Below are 14,788 nucleotides of genomic sequence, written 5' to 3'. Positions count from 1 at the left end.
TAGCTGGCTGTCAGATAAACAAATCTGAACACTGAACAAACAGCAAGCCGTCAGATAAACAAAGCTGAGGCACTCTAGTTTATTGGTCTCTGTGAGGCACTGTCTTGTTATCACAGCAATGCTCCGTCCTTGACTCCTTAGATAAATAACGTCTATGAATAAGAGGGTTAGACTTTAGCCATCTGTACACGAAGCAAACACTACATAACACAATATTATGTTTCACTTAGTTTATAAAGCGCTAATAAGTGGACATATATTTCACATTTATAGGATTAAAAATAATAATAATACTTATTTTATTCAATATTTCATGTTATGGTACGGAATTTACTAATTTCATATTTTAATTTCGACATATATTCTTGTTTTTAATTATGTGCCTGTTATAATATCCCCTTTATATTATGCATTTTATTTATTTTCAAATAATAATGGGCATTACGTAAGGGAAACTTCAATAACTTAAGTAATTGTTTATGTAATTTTTTTTTACGTAAGTAAGTACGTTTTGTTTTTCCGAGGCGATCTTTGCTTTCTTAATAACGACGAGTTATAATTCTCCCAAAATTTTAGAAAATAAAAAAATTACCTTAGCTATTTATAGCTTTTATTGAAAGCTATTGTCTCTTTCTTTGCATGGTCTTCTGTTCAGTTGTAGTCAGAAATTTGGATGTGATGAAAGCATGCATAGAAATATTTTTGATCGTGCCACTTTATAATTTCCAATATTATTTCGTAAATAAGAACTTGGTTGATTACGTGGAAATACTCATATCTTACGACTATAAGCTAATACATACATGAAAGTTATGGTTGCCTACTTGAGCACAGAATTTAGCTAATGTTGAGTGCGGCTTTTTTGATTGTATTGTTACAGTTTATTATTACATCATCTACTGGTAATTCGAAATAATAAATAAACAAATAAAAATAGTTTTAATATTAGAGGAAACTTCCTTATCGGACATCTGCCGTTCCATAGTATGGATATTAATATACTTATTTAATTTAAAGCTCAAAGCTGAAGATCGCGTTTGTTTTTTAAGGCGCTAATCGGAAACTACTATTAACTATACGAATAGTTTTTTTTTTCAGTAAGTAAGTAATAGGAATCTATATTACTCCTACAGTACAAGAGGCTACTTTTTTTTTATCCCAAAACAACTATTTCACGCGGGCGGAGCCACAGGTAAAAGCTATTATAATTATTTGAACTGCGGTTTTGTTAGATGACGCTTTATAGCAGCAGTGTCTTCTAAATCGAGTATTATCATGTGGCAAGGCTAAAAAGAAGCGGCGATAGCCAAGAAGCGGCGATAGCCTAGTTGGGTGTGGAACGGACTGCCGAGACGAATGTCCGCAGGTTCAAACCCCAAGGGCACACACCTCTGACTTTTCTAAAAAATCATGTGTGTATTCTTTGTGAATTTATCGTTCGCTTTAACGGTGAAGGAAAACATCGTGAGGAAACCTGCACATCTGAGAAGTTCTCTATAGGAATTTCGAAGGTGTGTGAAGTCTACCAATCCGCACTAGGCCAGCGTGGTGGACTAAGGCCTAATCCCTCTCAGTAGTAGAGAAGGCCCGTGCTCAGCAGTGGGCAAGTATAATAATACAGGGCTGATATTATTATTATTATTTTTATATCATGACTGAATCTCGGCTTATAGACCGGGTTGCATGGTGCGGACGGGCCAAAGCCAAGTCTGCAGCAACATAAAGTAAAATATTGTTTATAGTGGGAAAGGTAAAAGAAACTTAATCGTGGTCCATCTGCAGAAATTTTCTCACTATGCGACAAGTGTTGAGGATGACTGCTTTTTGAAGGGTTATGTACCTATATGAATTTTGGTAGATGGAGTGTCTGTAGAGAGTTGTGGAGCTGTGTATGAATCACGCCCGTGGTGGACAAAACTATTGGTACTATAACTGCTTTTTGAAGACGCCACATTCGTATAACTTCGTCTTTAAGTTCAATGTATTTGGAAAGTTTCTCAGCTATGGTGGATTGAATGTTGTGAGTGTTTGGTATTGCTATATCTATGATGTAAGCAGACTTCTGGATTTTATCAATTAATATAATATCTGGTCTATTGTAGTGTATCGTCCTGTCTGTGAGTATGGCTCGGTCATAATAAAGTTTATGTGTCAAGTTTTCTAATATGACTGCCGGCGAATACTTGTAATAAGGTGTCGATGAAGCTATAAGTTTTTACTCGAGGGCCAGAGTCTGATGGATTATTTGGGCAACCTGATCATGTCTGTATTTATAGTCTGTTTGGACTATGGACTTGCAAGCACCTGTAATGTGCTGAATTGTCTCCGACGAACTATTACATCTTCTACACATATCAGTTGGAAGGTTAGTAGCTTTTATGATATACTTTTGGTAGTTCCGCGTCTCTATTACCCAGGTAAACTGAAGGGTTCATGATCGCTATACAGGACCAGTTCTGTATAGCGATCATGAACCCTTCAGTTTCAGGAAAGAGCTCGCCTCGAACTAGCCACTCGTTCGACGCATCTTTGTCGACGTTAGGCTGGCTCAGATCGAGACGATGTCTACCATGAAGAGCTTTCCGGGTCCATTCTCTTATTTTGGTTGTATTATCTACTTGGGTTTCATTGGGCTGGGTACATTTATTATGCAAATTAAGGGGTGTAAACTTAGTATCATTAAAAATAATTGCTGTATGTAGATCGGAGTCGGTTTGTTTATTATAGAAGTAATGCCTGAGGGACGTAATTTGTTTACTGTGAAGATTATTGATATCTATGAGGCCTCTACCACCTTCCCTACGTGGCACAGTTTGCCTTTGGACACAGGCTCGTGGATGGTGTTTCCTATGCTTTGTAATTATTATTATTATTAATAAGGCTAAAAATACCGTGTCTGCATACAATTACTTTAAATCATTAAAACTCATTCGTAATGAGGGTAGGAAGCTAAAAACGGCCCCAAATTCATTTAACCACATTTATTAGGGACTTCCGGCAACCAAATGCATATACTACATGGAGATATGGTGGAATATGACATGGGCAAGGTAATATTATCTTCTTACCTTGACGGTAGTTTGGGGCCGACATAGAGTAAGTAACGCACTACGTAAGAAGAGGCGACATGTAGTACATTGATTCACGCAGACATAATATATGAGCTAAGTTTAGATAAGATTTTGTACCATAGTCACGGAAAAAAATACGCAAGGCTGCAATCTTACTATAAATAAGTCCAACAATTATAAATCTAGCGTCAATAATGGCGGCCAATTGTAAGCTATCATCTCAGAATAAGAACAAGCATAGAAGGAATCTAAATTACCCTCATATACTTATCCTATTTTTTCAAATAGGCCAAAACCGTTGAAAAGAATGAGACAAATATTATGTTGCTAAGGTCGGCTTGCGTACACTTTAAAATAATCAAATGGTTACCTTTGGTCATCTTTAGGATGCCGAATTAAAAAGCAAATAAAATGTCAAATGTGCCCACTTGCCAACCACAAAACAATGTCACAAACGCGCCCACACAATTTAGTTACGTTATACTTCATTCAAGCATTGCTTTTCAAAAGTAGCTACATGTTTTGTAATATTTTTGTTGTTAATTTTAATAAATACACAGTGCTGTTTAAATAAAATATAGTCCTACGAACAAGCAATGGCCTGCGTTATTGTGGGATGTAAATTTCATTCTTCTCCTAAAGAAAATGAAACTGAAATCATCAGCTTCCATCGGTGAGTAAACAAAAAACCCAATATATTTGCTTAAACCCTCTACATAAGTGCAAAAAGCGTTATTAATTATACTTTATTATGCTGTAGTCATATTATAATCTGCTGTTGGCCATTCGATACAGTAATTATTAAGTATTTTTCATTTTTACCAGTTTACGTAGTCGAGTTCAATAGTGTTGTGCTGCATATTCTGTCGATAACATAGATGTTAGTATATTGTAGTTTACTATTTTGCATAAATTGCCTTTTACTTACAATATACGGTGGTGTAGTGGTAAAAGCCACTTGGAAACCGTGCACGAAGGCTGGGGTCGAGGAAACTATCTGATTTTCATAGTGTGTTTCATACAATGTGTTTCATTGCAGATTCCCCAAAGATGATGTTATGAGGAAAAAATGGATCCCAATTGGCATTGGAAAAAACAGCACCGTGTTTGCTCTAAGCATTTCTGCAAAGTTTTATTAACATTGAAATAAGTTATTAAACATATGTGACATGAATGATACCGCTGGGTTTTAATTTTACTGTCCCATTTTAGTAGCTTCTGTCAAATCACACCTCTTGGGTTTCTTTTAATCCCTAAGAAAGTCAGAAAAGAACAGAAGGGGTGCTGGTTTTCTCCTAGACGAAATTCCGGCCGATTTCTTGTATGTTATTTACAGCGGTTTCCATTCCTTCTGAATTTTCTAACATTTGCTTAATTTAATAATCTAAATGCTAAACCATTTTTGTGTGAATGACATTTCGGAAGGCATGAAAACTGCTGTAAATAGCAAATGAAAATTGGACAAAATTTAGTTCGAAGAAAGCCGGTAGTTCCATTGTTTATGTAATTTAACAGCTTCTTAACGAGTGCTTTTATATATCCAGACTTCTTCTGGTACTTGAATACCAAATCAGAGTTTTGATATCTTTTTTTTAGCCTTTATCTAAAATAGCAGCAATTTGCAGCGGTTTGTAGTTGACTGACCGAAAAGTGTTTATTTTAGCAGGTCTGTGAATTTACCATAGCCGATAGATAACGCATCTATCGATATCGATAAGATGTCAGAAGGGACCGCAACACAATTAAATTTCTTGCTGTCTAAGACAGAGTACGCTCAAATGTCATAGTGTTACTTCTATGCTTGTCATTGTTCTGAGGCTATCATGATAGCCAACAAACATTCTAGATTTTTAGGTCTATTACTCAGAACAATGACAAGCATAGAAGTAACACTATGACATTTGAGTGTACTCTGTCTTAGACAGCAAGAAATTTAATTGTGTTGCGATCCTAACTGACATCTTATCGATATCGACAGATGCTTTGTCTATCGGCTATGGTAAATTCACAGACCTGCTGAAATAGACACTTTTCGGTCAGCCAACTACAAACCGTTGGAAATTGCTATTTTAGATAAAGGCAAAAAAATATATCAATACCATGATTTGGTATTCAAGTACCAAAAGAAGTCTGGGTATATAAAAACACTCATTAAGAAGCTGTTAAATTACAATAAATTATAGAACTACCGGCTTTTTTCGAGCTAAATTTTGTCTAAAGCTTTTAGATTATTAAATTAAGAAAATGTTAGAAATTTCGGAAGGAATGTAAAGCGCTGTAAGTAACAAACAAGAAATCGGCCGAATTTCGTCTAGGAGAAAGCCAGTACGCCTTCTGTTCTTTTCTGACTTTCTTAGGGATTAAAAGATGCCCAAGAAGTGTGATTTGACAGAAACTACTAAAATGGGACAGTAAAATTAAAACACAGCGGTATCATTCATGTCACATATGTTTGATAACTTATTTCAATGTTAATAAAACTTTGTCGAAATGCTTAGAGCAAACACGGTGCTGTTTTTTCCAATGCCAATTGGGACGAGCTATGGAAACGATCCATTTTTGCCTCATAGCATCATTTGTGGGGAATCTGCAATGAAACACATTGTATGAAACACACTATGAAAATCAGATAGTTTCCTCAACCCCAGCCTTCGCGCACGGTTTCCAAGTGGCTTTTACCACTACACCACCATATATTGAAAGTAAAAGGCAATTTATGCAAGATAGTAAACTACAATATACTAACATCCATGTTATCGACAGAATATGCAGCACAACACTATTGAAAAAGACTACGTAAATTGGTAAAAATGAAAAATACTTAATAATGACTGGATCGAATGGCCAACAGCAGATTATAATATGACAATGGCATAATAAAGTATAATTAATAACACTTTTTGCACTTATGTACAGGGTTTATGCAAATATATTAGGTTTTTTGTTTACTCACCGATGGAAGCTGATCATTTCAGTTTCATTTTCTTTACGAGAATAATGAGATTTACAACACACAATAACGCAGGCCATAGCTTGTTCCTAGGGCTATATTTTACTTAAACAGCACTGAGTATTTATTAAAATTAACAACAAAAATATTACACAACATGAGGCCACTTTTGAAAAGCACGCGCTGAAATATAACGTAACTAAATTGTGTGGGCGCGTTTGTGACATTGTTTTGAGATTGGCAAAAGGAACATTTGACATTTTATTTGCTTTTTAATTCGGCATCATAAAGATGACCAAAGGTAACCATTTGATTATATTAAAGTGTACGCAAGCCGACCTTAGCAACATAATGTTTGTCTCGTTCTTTTCAATGGTTTTGGTCTATTTAAAAAAATAAGATAAGTATATGAGGGTAATTTAGATTCCTTCTATGCTTGTTCTTGTTCTGAGGTCTATTATGTTAGTACAAAACGTAACCTAAAGTTTTGTCAACCAAAACGAAACTCTATATAACGGAATAAGGCTATCCTCTGAATCTGAACATTATATTTATTTATCGATATGATTTAAAATGACACAGTTCACCACTAGCATAAAAATATCGTAAAAACATATCGATAGTAAAAACCTTAGAGTTTACTGCTTATTTTCCTGTAATTATTTTGACATATTATAGACAAGTTGGCAACACTGGAGTCTGCATCGCAGATCTGACAAATAACAATATCTTGTCGTTTACAATTTACAACGCATTCATTTCGAGACGTAATATAAAACGAGAATTTATTGCTAAACTTCATTATAACATATTACACTTTATTCTTCGATACCTTAATTTGCCTAAAACGAACAATATGGACAGAGAAGACGGGGAAATGAGCGATGATAATACCATGGTTGTAGATGAAGATGTGAAAGATACTGTTTTAGAAACTGAACCTTCGACATTGGTTAGTAATATTTTATGTTAATGCAATGCACTTAAAATGGTTTTAGATACTTTGTATCTTGTTTCTTCACACCTTTTAATTCATACTAACTTAATCATATCTTCAGAGCAATATAAGTACTTAAGGTAAACATCAAGGTTTTTGAATAATAGATTTTTGCTCTGAGGTTAATTTGATACAAATGATCGTAGTAATATTGCAATTTAACTTTGAAGCACTTTCATTTTCAGTTATATAAGACAGAAAAAATGGGTTAGTAATAAAAAAGTTGGAGAAAGTTGATGCCATTAAATTAGAAGAAAGAGCTAGAAGGTTTGGATTAAACCTCACTGGCAACAGAGTAATTACCCAAAAACAAATTGATGACTTGTATGAAAATTTTGGTATAGAAATTGGAAATGAAAGACATTTCCGTTTTGATTCAATTCATTTAAGTGGTATTGATGGTCTTACTACGAAAGAAATTTTTCAATATTTAGAAGATTATAAGCCTTTATCTCTAGAATGGATTGACAATACCTCCTGTGAGTAGATTTTTTATGAATAATACTTAATTTTTTGCATGTTCTAGTCTTAGCCCGAGCTACATTATAAATCAGTACTGAGTAATAAATTAACAATGTGGTGATATTATTACAATAGCTATTCATTGGTTTTTGCCAGGTTTTATTAAAATATTTAATGAATCATCATACATTTTGAATTTTTCTCATAATCTATTTTATGCCTTGTGGTGCAATTTAGGGCTTTCAATGTGAATAACAGTAGAATACATTTTTTTTAATCCTATGAACATTTAACATTTAAATTTTACTATCAGCAACAGATCAATCAGATAGTACTTTAAAATTTACTATAATGACACATGTAAATGTGTCCCACTCTAGTTATTATACAGGCTAATCAGCCTATATAATAAAGTTGGTTTTAAACATGCCAGCACCATTGTGTTATTTGGTGAAGGATAATCATTTCTCATCAGTTTTTAGGTATTCTAATTGGAGGCCAATCTATATACCATCAGACATCAATTAAATTAAAAACCATAAATATTTTTACCTGAATCTTCACAAAACTTAAGTTAGTGCCGTATATTCTGCACCAACAATCCCGCAACATGTGTGGCAGGAAAATGAGGCGGGAACTTGGAATATTGTTGTCTTGCTATTGTGTGATTGGAAGCCCTAAATAGGGTATTTTCCTGTGTTTGATTTTGTACACTATTCTATATGTGATGTATTCTGCAGCATCAACTCAAGGTCACATCTTAGACCATACTACCAAAGTACTAGTATATCAAATTTAAAATTAATTGGCCCTGCGAAAATAGGACAAGATCTTTAAATGCTTGAATAGATTTTCTTAAATTATACCAAAGAACCATCTCAATCACATCAGCATTCAGACAAAAAAAAATCATCATCATACGTCCATTCACTTAGGAACTACTAGATCTTTATGACACAGACACCTTTAACTTATAACACCACTCTTTTTTGGTCAGGGTTAAAAATGAGTCAAATACTCTATTCGAGTTTGAATAAATTAACTATAATATCAAAATATTTTTGTGAAAAGAAGTTTATCTTTAGATATATATGTAATAAATATTTCAACAAATGTAGCCACCCAGGCAGCCAGAGTACAAGGCAATCTTTAGTTGCATTGTTGCAATCAGAGAGAAATCTGGAGAACCTAATTGTACAAATGGTAAAAAATTATTAAACAGGTTTTAATTATTTCAAATTACAGGTAATGTGGTCTGTCAGGATCACATATCAGCTGCTTTGGCCTTGTTAGCACATTCTCGAGAAATTAATGATCAACATTTGAAAGAGACACTTGTTGAAAAATCTAATTATCATTGGAGAGAAGGTGTACCACATCCAAGGAAAGATTTGATATTTATGCGCTTTGCAACTAATGGTGACAAAAAAATTGTTAAAAAGAAAAATGAAAATAAGAGTTATGTTGAATATTATGACCGTGAATTTGATTCTGCTAGTAAGAACCCTTGGGGTGATCTATGTAAATCTTGGGGTGTTTATGATCATCAAGAGGTGTTTGGGACTAAATATGTAAAGCATGACTATGAAGATGAAATAGAACAACCAGAGAAAATAATTCCAATTAAAAATAAAAGGATAGCAATGAGGTTGGGCAAAAGACCTCACAGTGTGAATTATAATTACACTGATGATGACAGTAATTCAGATTCTGAATGGATATCAAAATCTAAGACGCCAAGAATGCGTATGCATGCTGATGATGAAGAGAAAAAGCAAAAACAAAAATATGTTTCAAATCTGCCTAAAGAAGAGTATACAGATAAATTTGCTCCTTTATCTATAGAAGTTATTAACAACCAGAGTCACTACTCACATAGAGAGACAACAAAATTATCAGATAAATTTAAATATCACAATAAACCGGAGAAAAGCCAAAACATACAATCTCGATTAGGTGAAAGAATTTTACCCGATGAAGACGCTTCGTCTAGTGATGATTCATCGCCTAAAAACCTTTATTATAGCAATATTATGAGTAAAGTACAAAAGGTTCGTAGCAAAAATAATGAGGATAATAGCATTTGGTCTAGGTTAGAAGATGCACCGAGTAGTACTGCTGGAGCAGGAAGTGATTTGAGACAAATAATCAAATCAAGAAAACAAAAGAAACCTGATGACCTTCGAGAAAGACTAAGTAAATCAAAACAGTCTAACTTGCGTATTGAAATTGACAATAATTAGAGTAAAAACAATTCCTATGCAAAACAAATTAAGTTTATTACTATACATAGTTAAACAATATTACTTTTAATAAGAAAATCACATCATATTCACATTATTATTTGAGTATTTTTAAAAATGAGAAATGATTTAACTTTAAGCTGAAAATTAAATAAGCAAAACAGCTTTTTAAATCAACTAAAATAATGATGAAATGAATTTGCTCATATCTTAGTTTATACCATATTTTTGGTTGATCTTATACTGAAGGGAACACAATCAACTAAAATGCCTGGTATTTAAATATTATGTGAAACATTTAGTTTACATGAAATAAAACAATCATATATGAAAATTGTATTTATTATTATATCTTTGTGCTCAAAATGTGCATTTGTGTCTATATTAGGTGAATGGTTTTATAATTTGAATATTGATAAAAAGTATTTTAATATAACATATTACTAGCATAAATGGTGAAAGAAATTGTTATTACTTAAATAGGTACTTATGTGTACATCATATATGTAAAATAAAAAATTGAAATTTCTTATGAACAGCATAGGTTACAAACATATTTTTGTAATTTTATATGTGAGTGACTTAGTATTTTAAACACAACACTAATACCGTGACTAAGTTGACTAATGATACAAGACGAAATCAAAATTAAATTCGATAATATTTTATATAAATATATTTACTGTAATGCAATTGCTTGTCAACAAATATGAATACCAGTTAACAAATTGTCCTGGATTTTTGGTGTCTAACACACGACAGATTCACATTAATCTTGTCGAAGTAAAATAATAGTATACAGGGTCATTTTGACATCGCGTTACTAAATGAAATCACATCCTCACTTCGATGATGATGTACATCGAATGATCCTGTATAAATATATACTTATTGATAAACACAGAGATATCCCGTTTGGAGCATGTTAAGAAATGACCAGTAATTCAGGTTTCATAGAAAATAGAAGTTGTTTTTAATGAAATTGGGAAAAATACATCCCTGTAATTGACTCTACTAATGAATCTAATAAATGGGTATAGATTGAGGAGCCATTTATGAAACTTATTAAAATAATTATTGAAAATTAATTTATTTTCCATAGATACGTGTGGGGGTAAGTTAAGATCACGGAAATGGACCATTAATTCGATATGACTGCTAAATCCTAACTGAAACGAATTCAGTGGCAAACTATTGGTACCTCAAATTACATTATAAGAATGGCACTTTAGGCTAGTTCTCTGTTACTTTCCTGTAATGATGCCATATATTGGCAATTCGAAAGAGCATTTTATACGATATTTAATACGGTATTTTGGCCATACGTTACGCCTCCATATATATCGTAGTCCCATAAAATATCATACGCTTTTATCCGCGGGGAAGGCGGTGGTATTTAGAGGTGCAACCCGCGAACCTTCTTTTCGCCATACCCGGCATAAACTCCAAACATCGGGCTGATACAGAGCAGAAAAACTTACCCTCTTATTCATAAACGTTATTTATCTAAGGACAGAGCATTGCTGTGATAATAAGTCTGTTTCTCAGTGCTGACGGCATGGTTACCTTCGCAGTGCGTAGACATAAGACTGTTGTAATTGGCTAATATTGAAATACAATCAAATTTAATCTAGTTGGCTGTTAGATAAACAAAGCTGAACAAACAACAAGCTGTCAGATAAACAAAGCTCAGAAACAGACTTGTTATCACAGCAATGCTCCGCCCTTAGATAAATAACGTTTACGAATAAAGGGGTTAATGATTTTAACACAGACTGGTGTCGAGCCACACGCGATTAATTACGCCACCGAGGCAGGGACCTAGGAAATATCAACATAATTATTGTCTAAAATGATTGTGATCTTTTATTATTATAATAAGATTTATATTAAACCAAACGAAAACATAAATAGATACACTTGGAATAAGAGATACCGTTAATATATATACTTGTTTATAGAACCAATGCAGCTGGTTTTTGTTTAAACGTTTTGGTTTATTTAGATTGTCTTAAATAAAGCTTTTTAGTACCGCCAGTTAAATGTGAAAGTATAAGTAAGTACCATAAAAATTTAGTAGGCATCACAGCCGTCCGCCCTGTGGAATGGGGGCGTTTGGAGAATTCCACCACGGTATCCCCTGCCTGTCGTAAGAGGCGACTAATAGGGGCCCACGAAGGGGGTCGTCGGCGGGCAGCAGGGGGCTGTCCGCCCTAGTGCATTTCTGTGCATCTTTGCACATTTGTCGGTTAAACCCCGGGTTGGACGGCAGTGTGTGTAGTTGGCCTCACGCTGCCGTAGACGCCGAGGGCATCCTTCGGTGCGCGGGGGCTTCTGAGCCGTATCAAAGTGTAATGCCATACAATCGCACGGCACTATTTTGGGAAACACTAAGGTTTAATAGTAATTTTATATTAACAGTCCAACCCCACGGCCCATACTTATTTCGACGCACCCTACCTCGATAGATTCAATAATGAATAATATAATTGTCTATGGCAAATCCTAAATTTTCTAGTGCTATACCTTTATTAGTCTTGCTTCTATTACATGATAGTGTATACTTTTTTGAGATTTAGATGAACAAAAATATGTCATCTCAATTCACAAGTCTAAATTATCAATTGTTTGATATAGTAGGTAGTATAGGTCACTTAACTAAAGCTAGCACATTCACAGTACACAAATCAATACAATTTTACACATTTAAAAAAAATAATATACCATTATAATTAAAGTCATTGAGCGCACAGCGTGTAGACATTTTATCATAATTATAATTATTAAATTGTTTGCAGATTATAGTTTAATTGGTTCCTCAATCCAAAAAAGTCTAAAATTGTAATGGAAACACAAAATAAGAATATTAAGGGACCTAAATATTCTAGTTTACATTTTATATCTGTGCCTAGGTAGCATCAGCATAGTCAATAATTATATTGAAAGTTGATTGTGTCAACTTTTGAAGCCTTGATTTATAACACGCTTGTTTCTGATGGACCCGACTTTAACTTGACAGATGTTTGTTCGTCTGCCAGGTGTCGGCTTATACAAACAAACCGCACTTTTGGGTGAGGCGCTCGCAACCCCTTAAGGACCCATATTGATAGCAATTTGTTTTTTACATCAGTATAACACGGTAAACAAACATTGTACATTGAGTAACATATTTAACAAGTCAATTATAAACCCTTTGATTCTTTGAAATTACTTAGTATAGGTATTCTAAGTGTATGAAAATACTATAGATCGTTAATTTACATGACTTGTAATTAGATATTATGTTGTCTTAAGTTAATTATTTTTACTATAAGAAGTTTAATCTGCTTAAGTATGTAGTTATAATTTTGATTTTACAATTTGAGGTATTATAGTACTTAATTGTTCCGACGAAAATATTATTCCGCGTCCAAATATGCCGAATGAGCGTGCGTTTACTGTTCACGAGTTTCTTTACTTGATGGTTCGCAAAATGTTGGTATGTGAGTGCAACGCTTGCGTAGTGCTGATATGAGTTTGCTCCTTAAACACCTTTTATATAAAAAAATATAAAATAGCTTATGAATAAGTGTCAAGATAACAGCTACATATTCAAAATTCACAACTGTCGACAGTTACGCGTTGGCGAAAATAAATACGCTTATTCGTCAGACTTGGATGAATCATGCTGTATGCACCCTTAAATTGTACAAGAGTTGGTGACTCGTCCTGAGGTTCATTAAGAGACGGGCGAGGTGACACATACGTGTCAAATAACGCCGTTTTAATTAAACGATCTAAATCGCTTATTTTAAGCCTTCGCGGAGATGGACCAATCAGAACAAGTTTTCTAATATATTTATTTACAAATGTCTTGTTATGATTGGTTTATTCACGGGACCGGATCAGAGACTGGTGTCGTTTATTGAAAACAGCCGATAGACGCCAATATTTTACACAAAGGAATGTATTTACAGTTTACATTCGTTTTACAAAAAAAAATATTTTTGAATATACTTAATATGGATTTTCCTGAAAAAAAAATACAGTGATTTATGAATATTTTATTTCTCCATCCTCATAAATTTATTGCATGCATTTAAGCTTAATTTTTCAAACTAAATATAATAATATTCATTTGTAAATATGTACAGTGGAATCTATATTAGAAAATAGATTAACTATATTATATTTGTGTCTGTAACAGTAACAAATTTTAAATTAAAGGTGCGTTCGGGTAAGATCGGATACGGGGAAAGATCGTATAAGGAAAAAATACCACGAATCTATGGTTATTTTTTAGTTTGAACTATGTAGGCGGATACGCTGTTTCTTTTTGCCCCACCCTATATACCACAGTTGATGCTACGACCAAGAACGGGTGCGCTATGTGCCTTGAAACAAAAATGATAGATTTCGCTCTACTTAACATTTTTGAAACTTCTGTTTAATTTTGTGGACCTTATCATACTAGCATTAGAAGCGTTATTAGAACAGAGTCCGTACTTACCCCGCAAAGGTCTGATCTTTTTTAGGGGTAGGGGTTTTAAAATTTCTATACTGATATCATCTATTTTTAAGCTTACACAGAGAGAATTGGAAGATGGTGGTGGCATACCTGGGGCCGCAGGTGCATGTGTGATTTGTAGAAATAACTTAAGGTTATAGCTTAAGGTCCATTTTTCATACATTTTGTTTCACCTTTAATCTGGGTAACTGAACAAGTATTGACAAGTAAAGAATTTAAATTCACGTCTAGTCGTCGTTTAAAATTTAATATGACGAAATTTTAAAGGCCGAAATATGCATGCATATTAATTATTTTTACGTTTTTCTTTCAACTGCGAGAACTAATCACTAACTAGACGTGAATTTAAATTCTTTACTTGTCAATACTTGTTCAGTTACCCAGATTAAAGGTGAAACAAAATGTATGAAAATGGACCTTAAGCTATAATCTTAAGGTAGAAATATAACAAAATAAATAAATATACACACATCATGTCGAGGTGCAACCAGATCATGCAATTTTTATCATGTGTGTTCCTACCCGTGATGTTATAGAGGGGGAGCCTATCGAGAACAA

At 33.6% G+C, this 14,788-nt stretch overlaps 1 protein-coding gene and 1 long non-coding RNA gene across 2 annotated transcripts; both read left to right on the top strand.

Moving 5' to 3' along the window:
* Positions 1–3,532: 3,532 nt before the first annotated feature.
* Positions 3,533–4,160, top strand: LOC119189606. Its single transcript, XR_005112511.1, has 2 exons — positions 3,533–3,744; positions 4,111–4,160. It is a non-coding gene; the product is annotated as an uncharacterized LOC119189606 (long non-coding RNA).
* A 2,549-nt stretch (positions 4,161–6,709) lies between these two features.
* On the top strand, positions 6,710–10,057 carry LOC115453715 (nuclear cap-binding protein subunit 3). The gene is given in 3 exon segments (XM_037439529.1): positions 6,710–6,977; positions 7,204–7,497; positions 8,726–10,057. Coding segments are annotated over 3 exon segments (1,392 nt in total). The 5' UTR covers positions 6,710–6,877; the 3' UTR covers positions 9,724–10,057.
* Positions 10,058–14,788: the final 4,731 nt, after the last annotated feature.

This window comes from Manduca sexta, chromosome 17 (assembly GCF_014839805.1).
Source record: "Manduca sexta isolate Smith_Timp_Sample1 chromosome 17, JHU_Msex_v1.0, whole genome shotgun sequence".
Lineage (NCBI taxonomy): Eukaryota > Metazoa > Arthropoda > Insecta > Lepidoptera > Sphingidae > Manduca > Manduca sexta.
The sequence above is the reverse complement of the archived record's forward strand: the minus strand, read 5'-3'. Positions and strand labels throughout refer to the sequence as shown.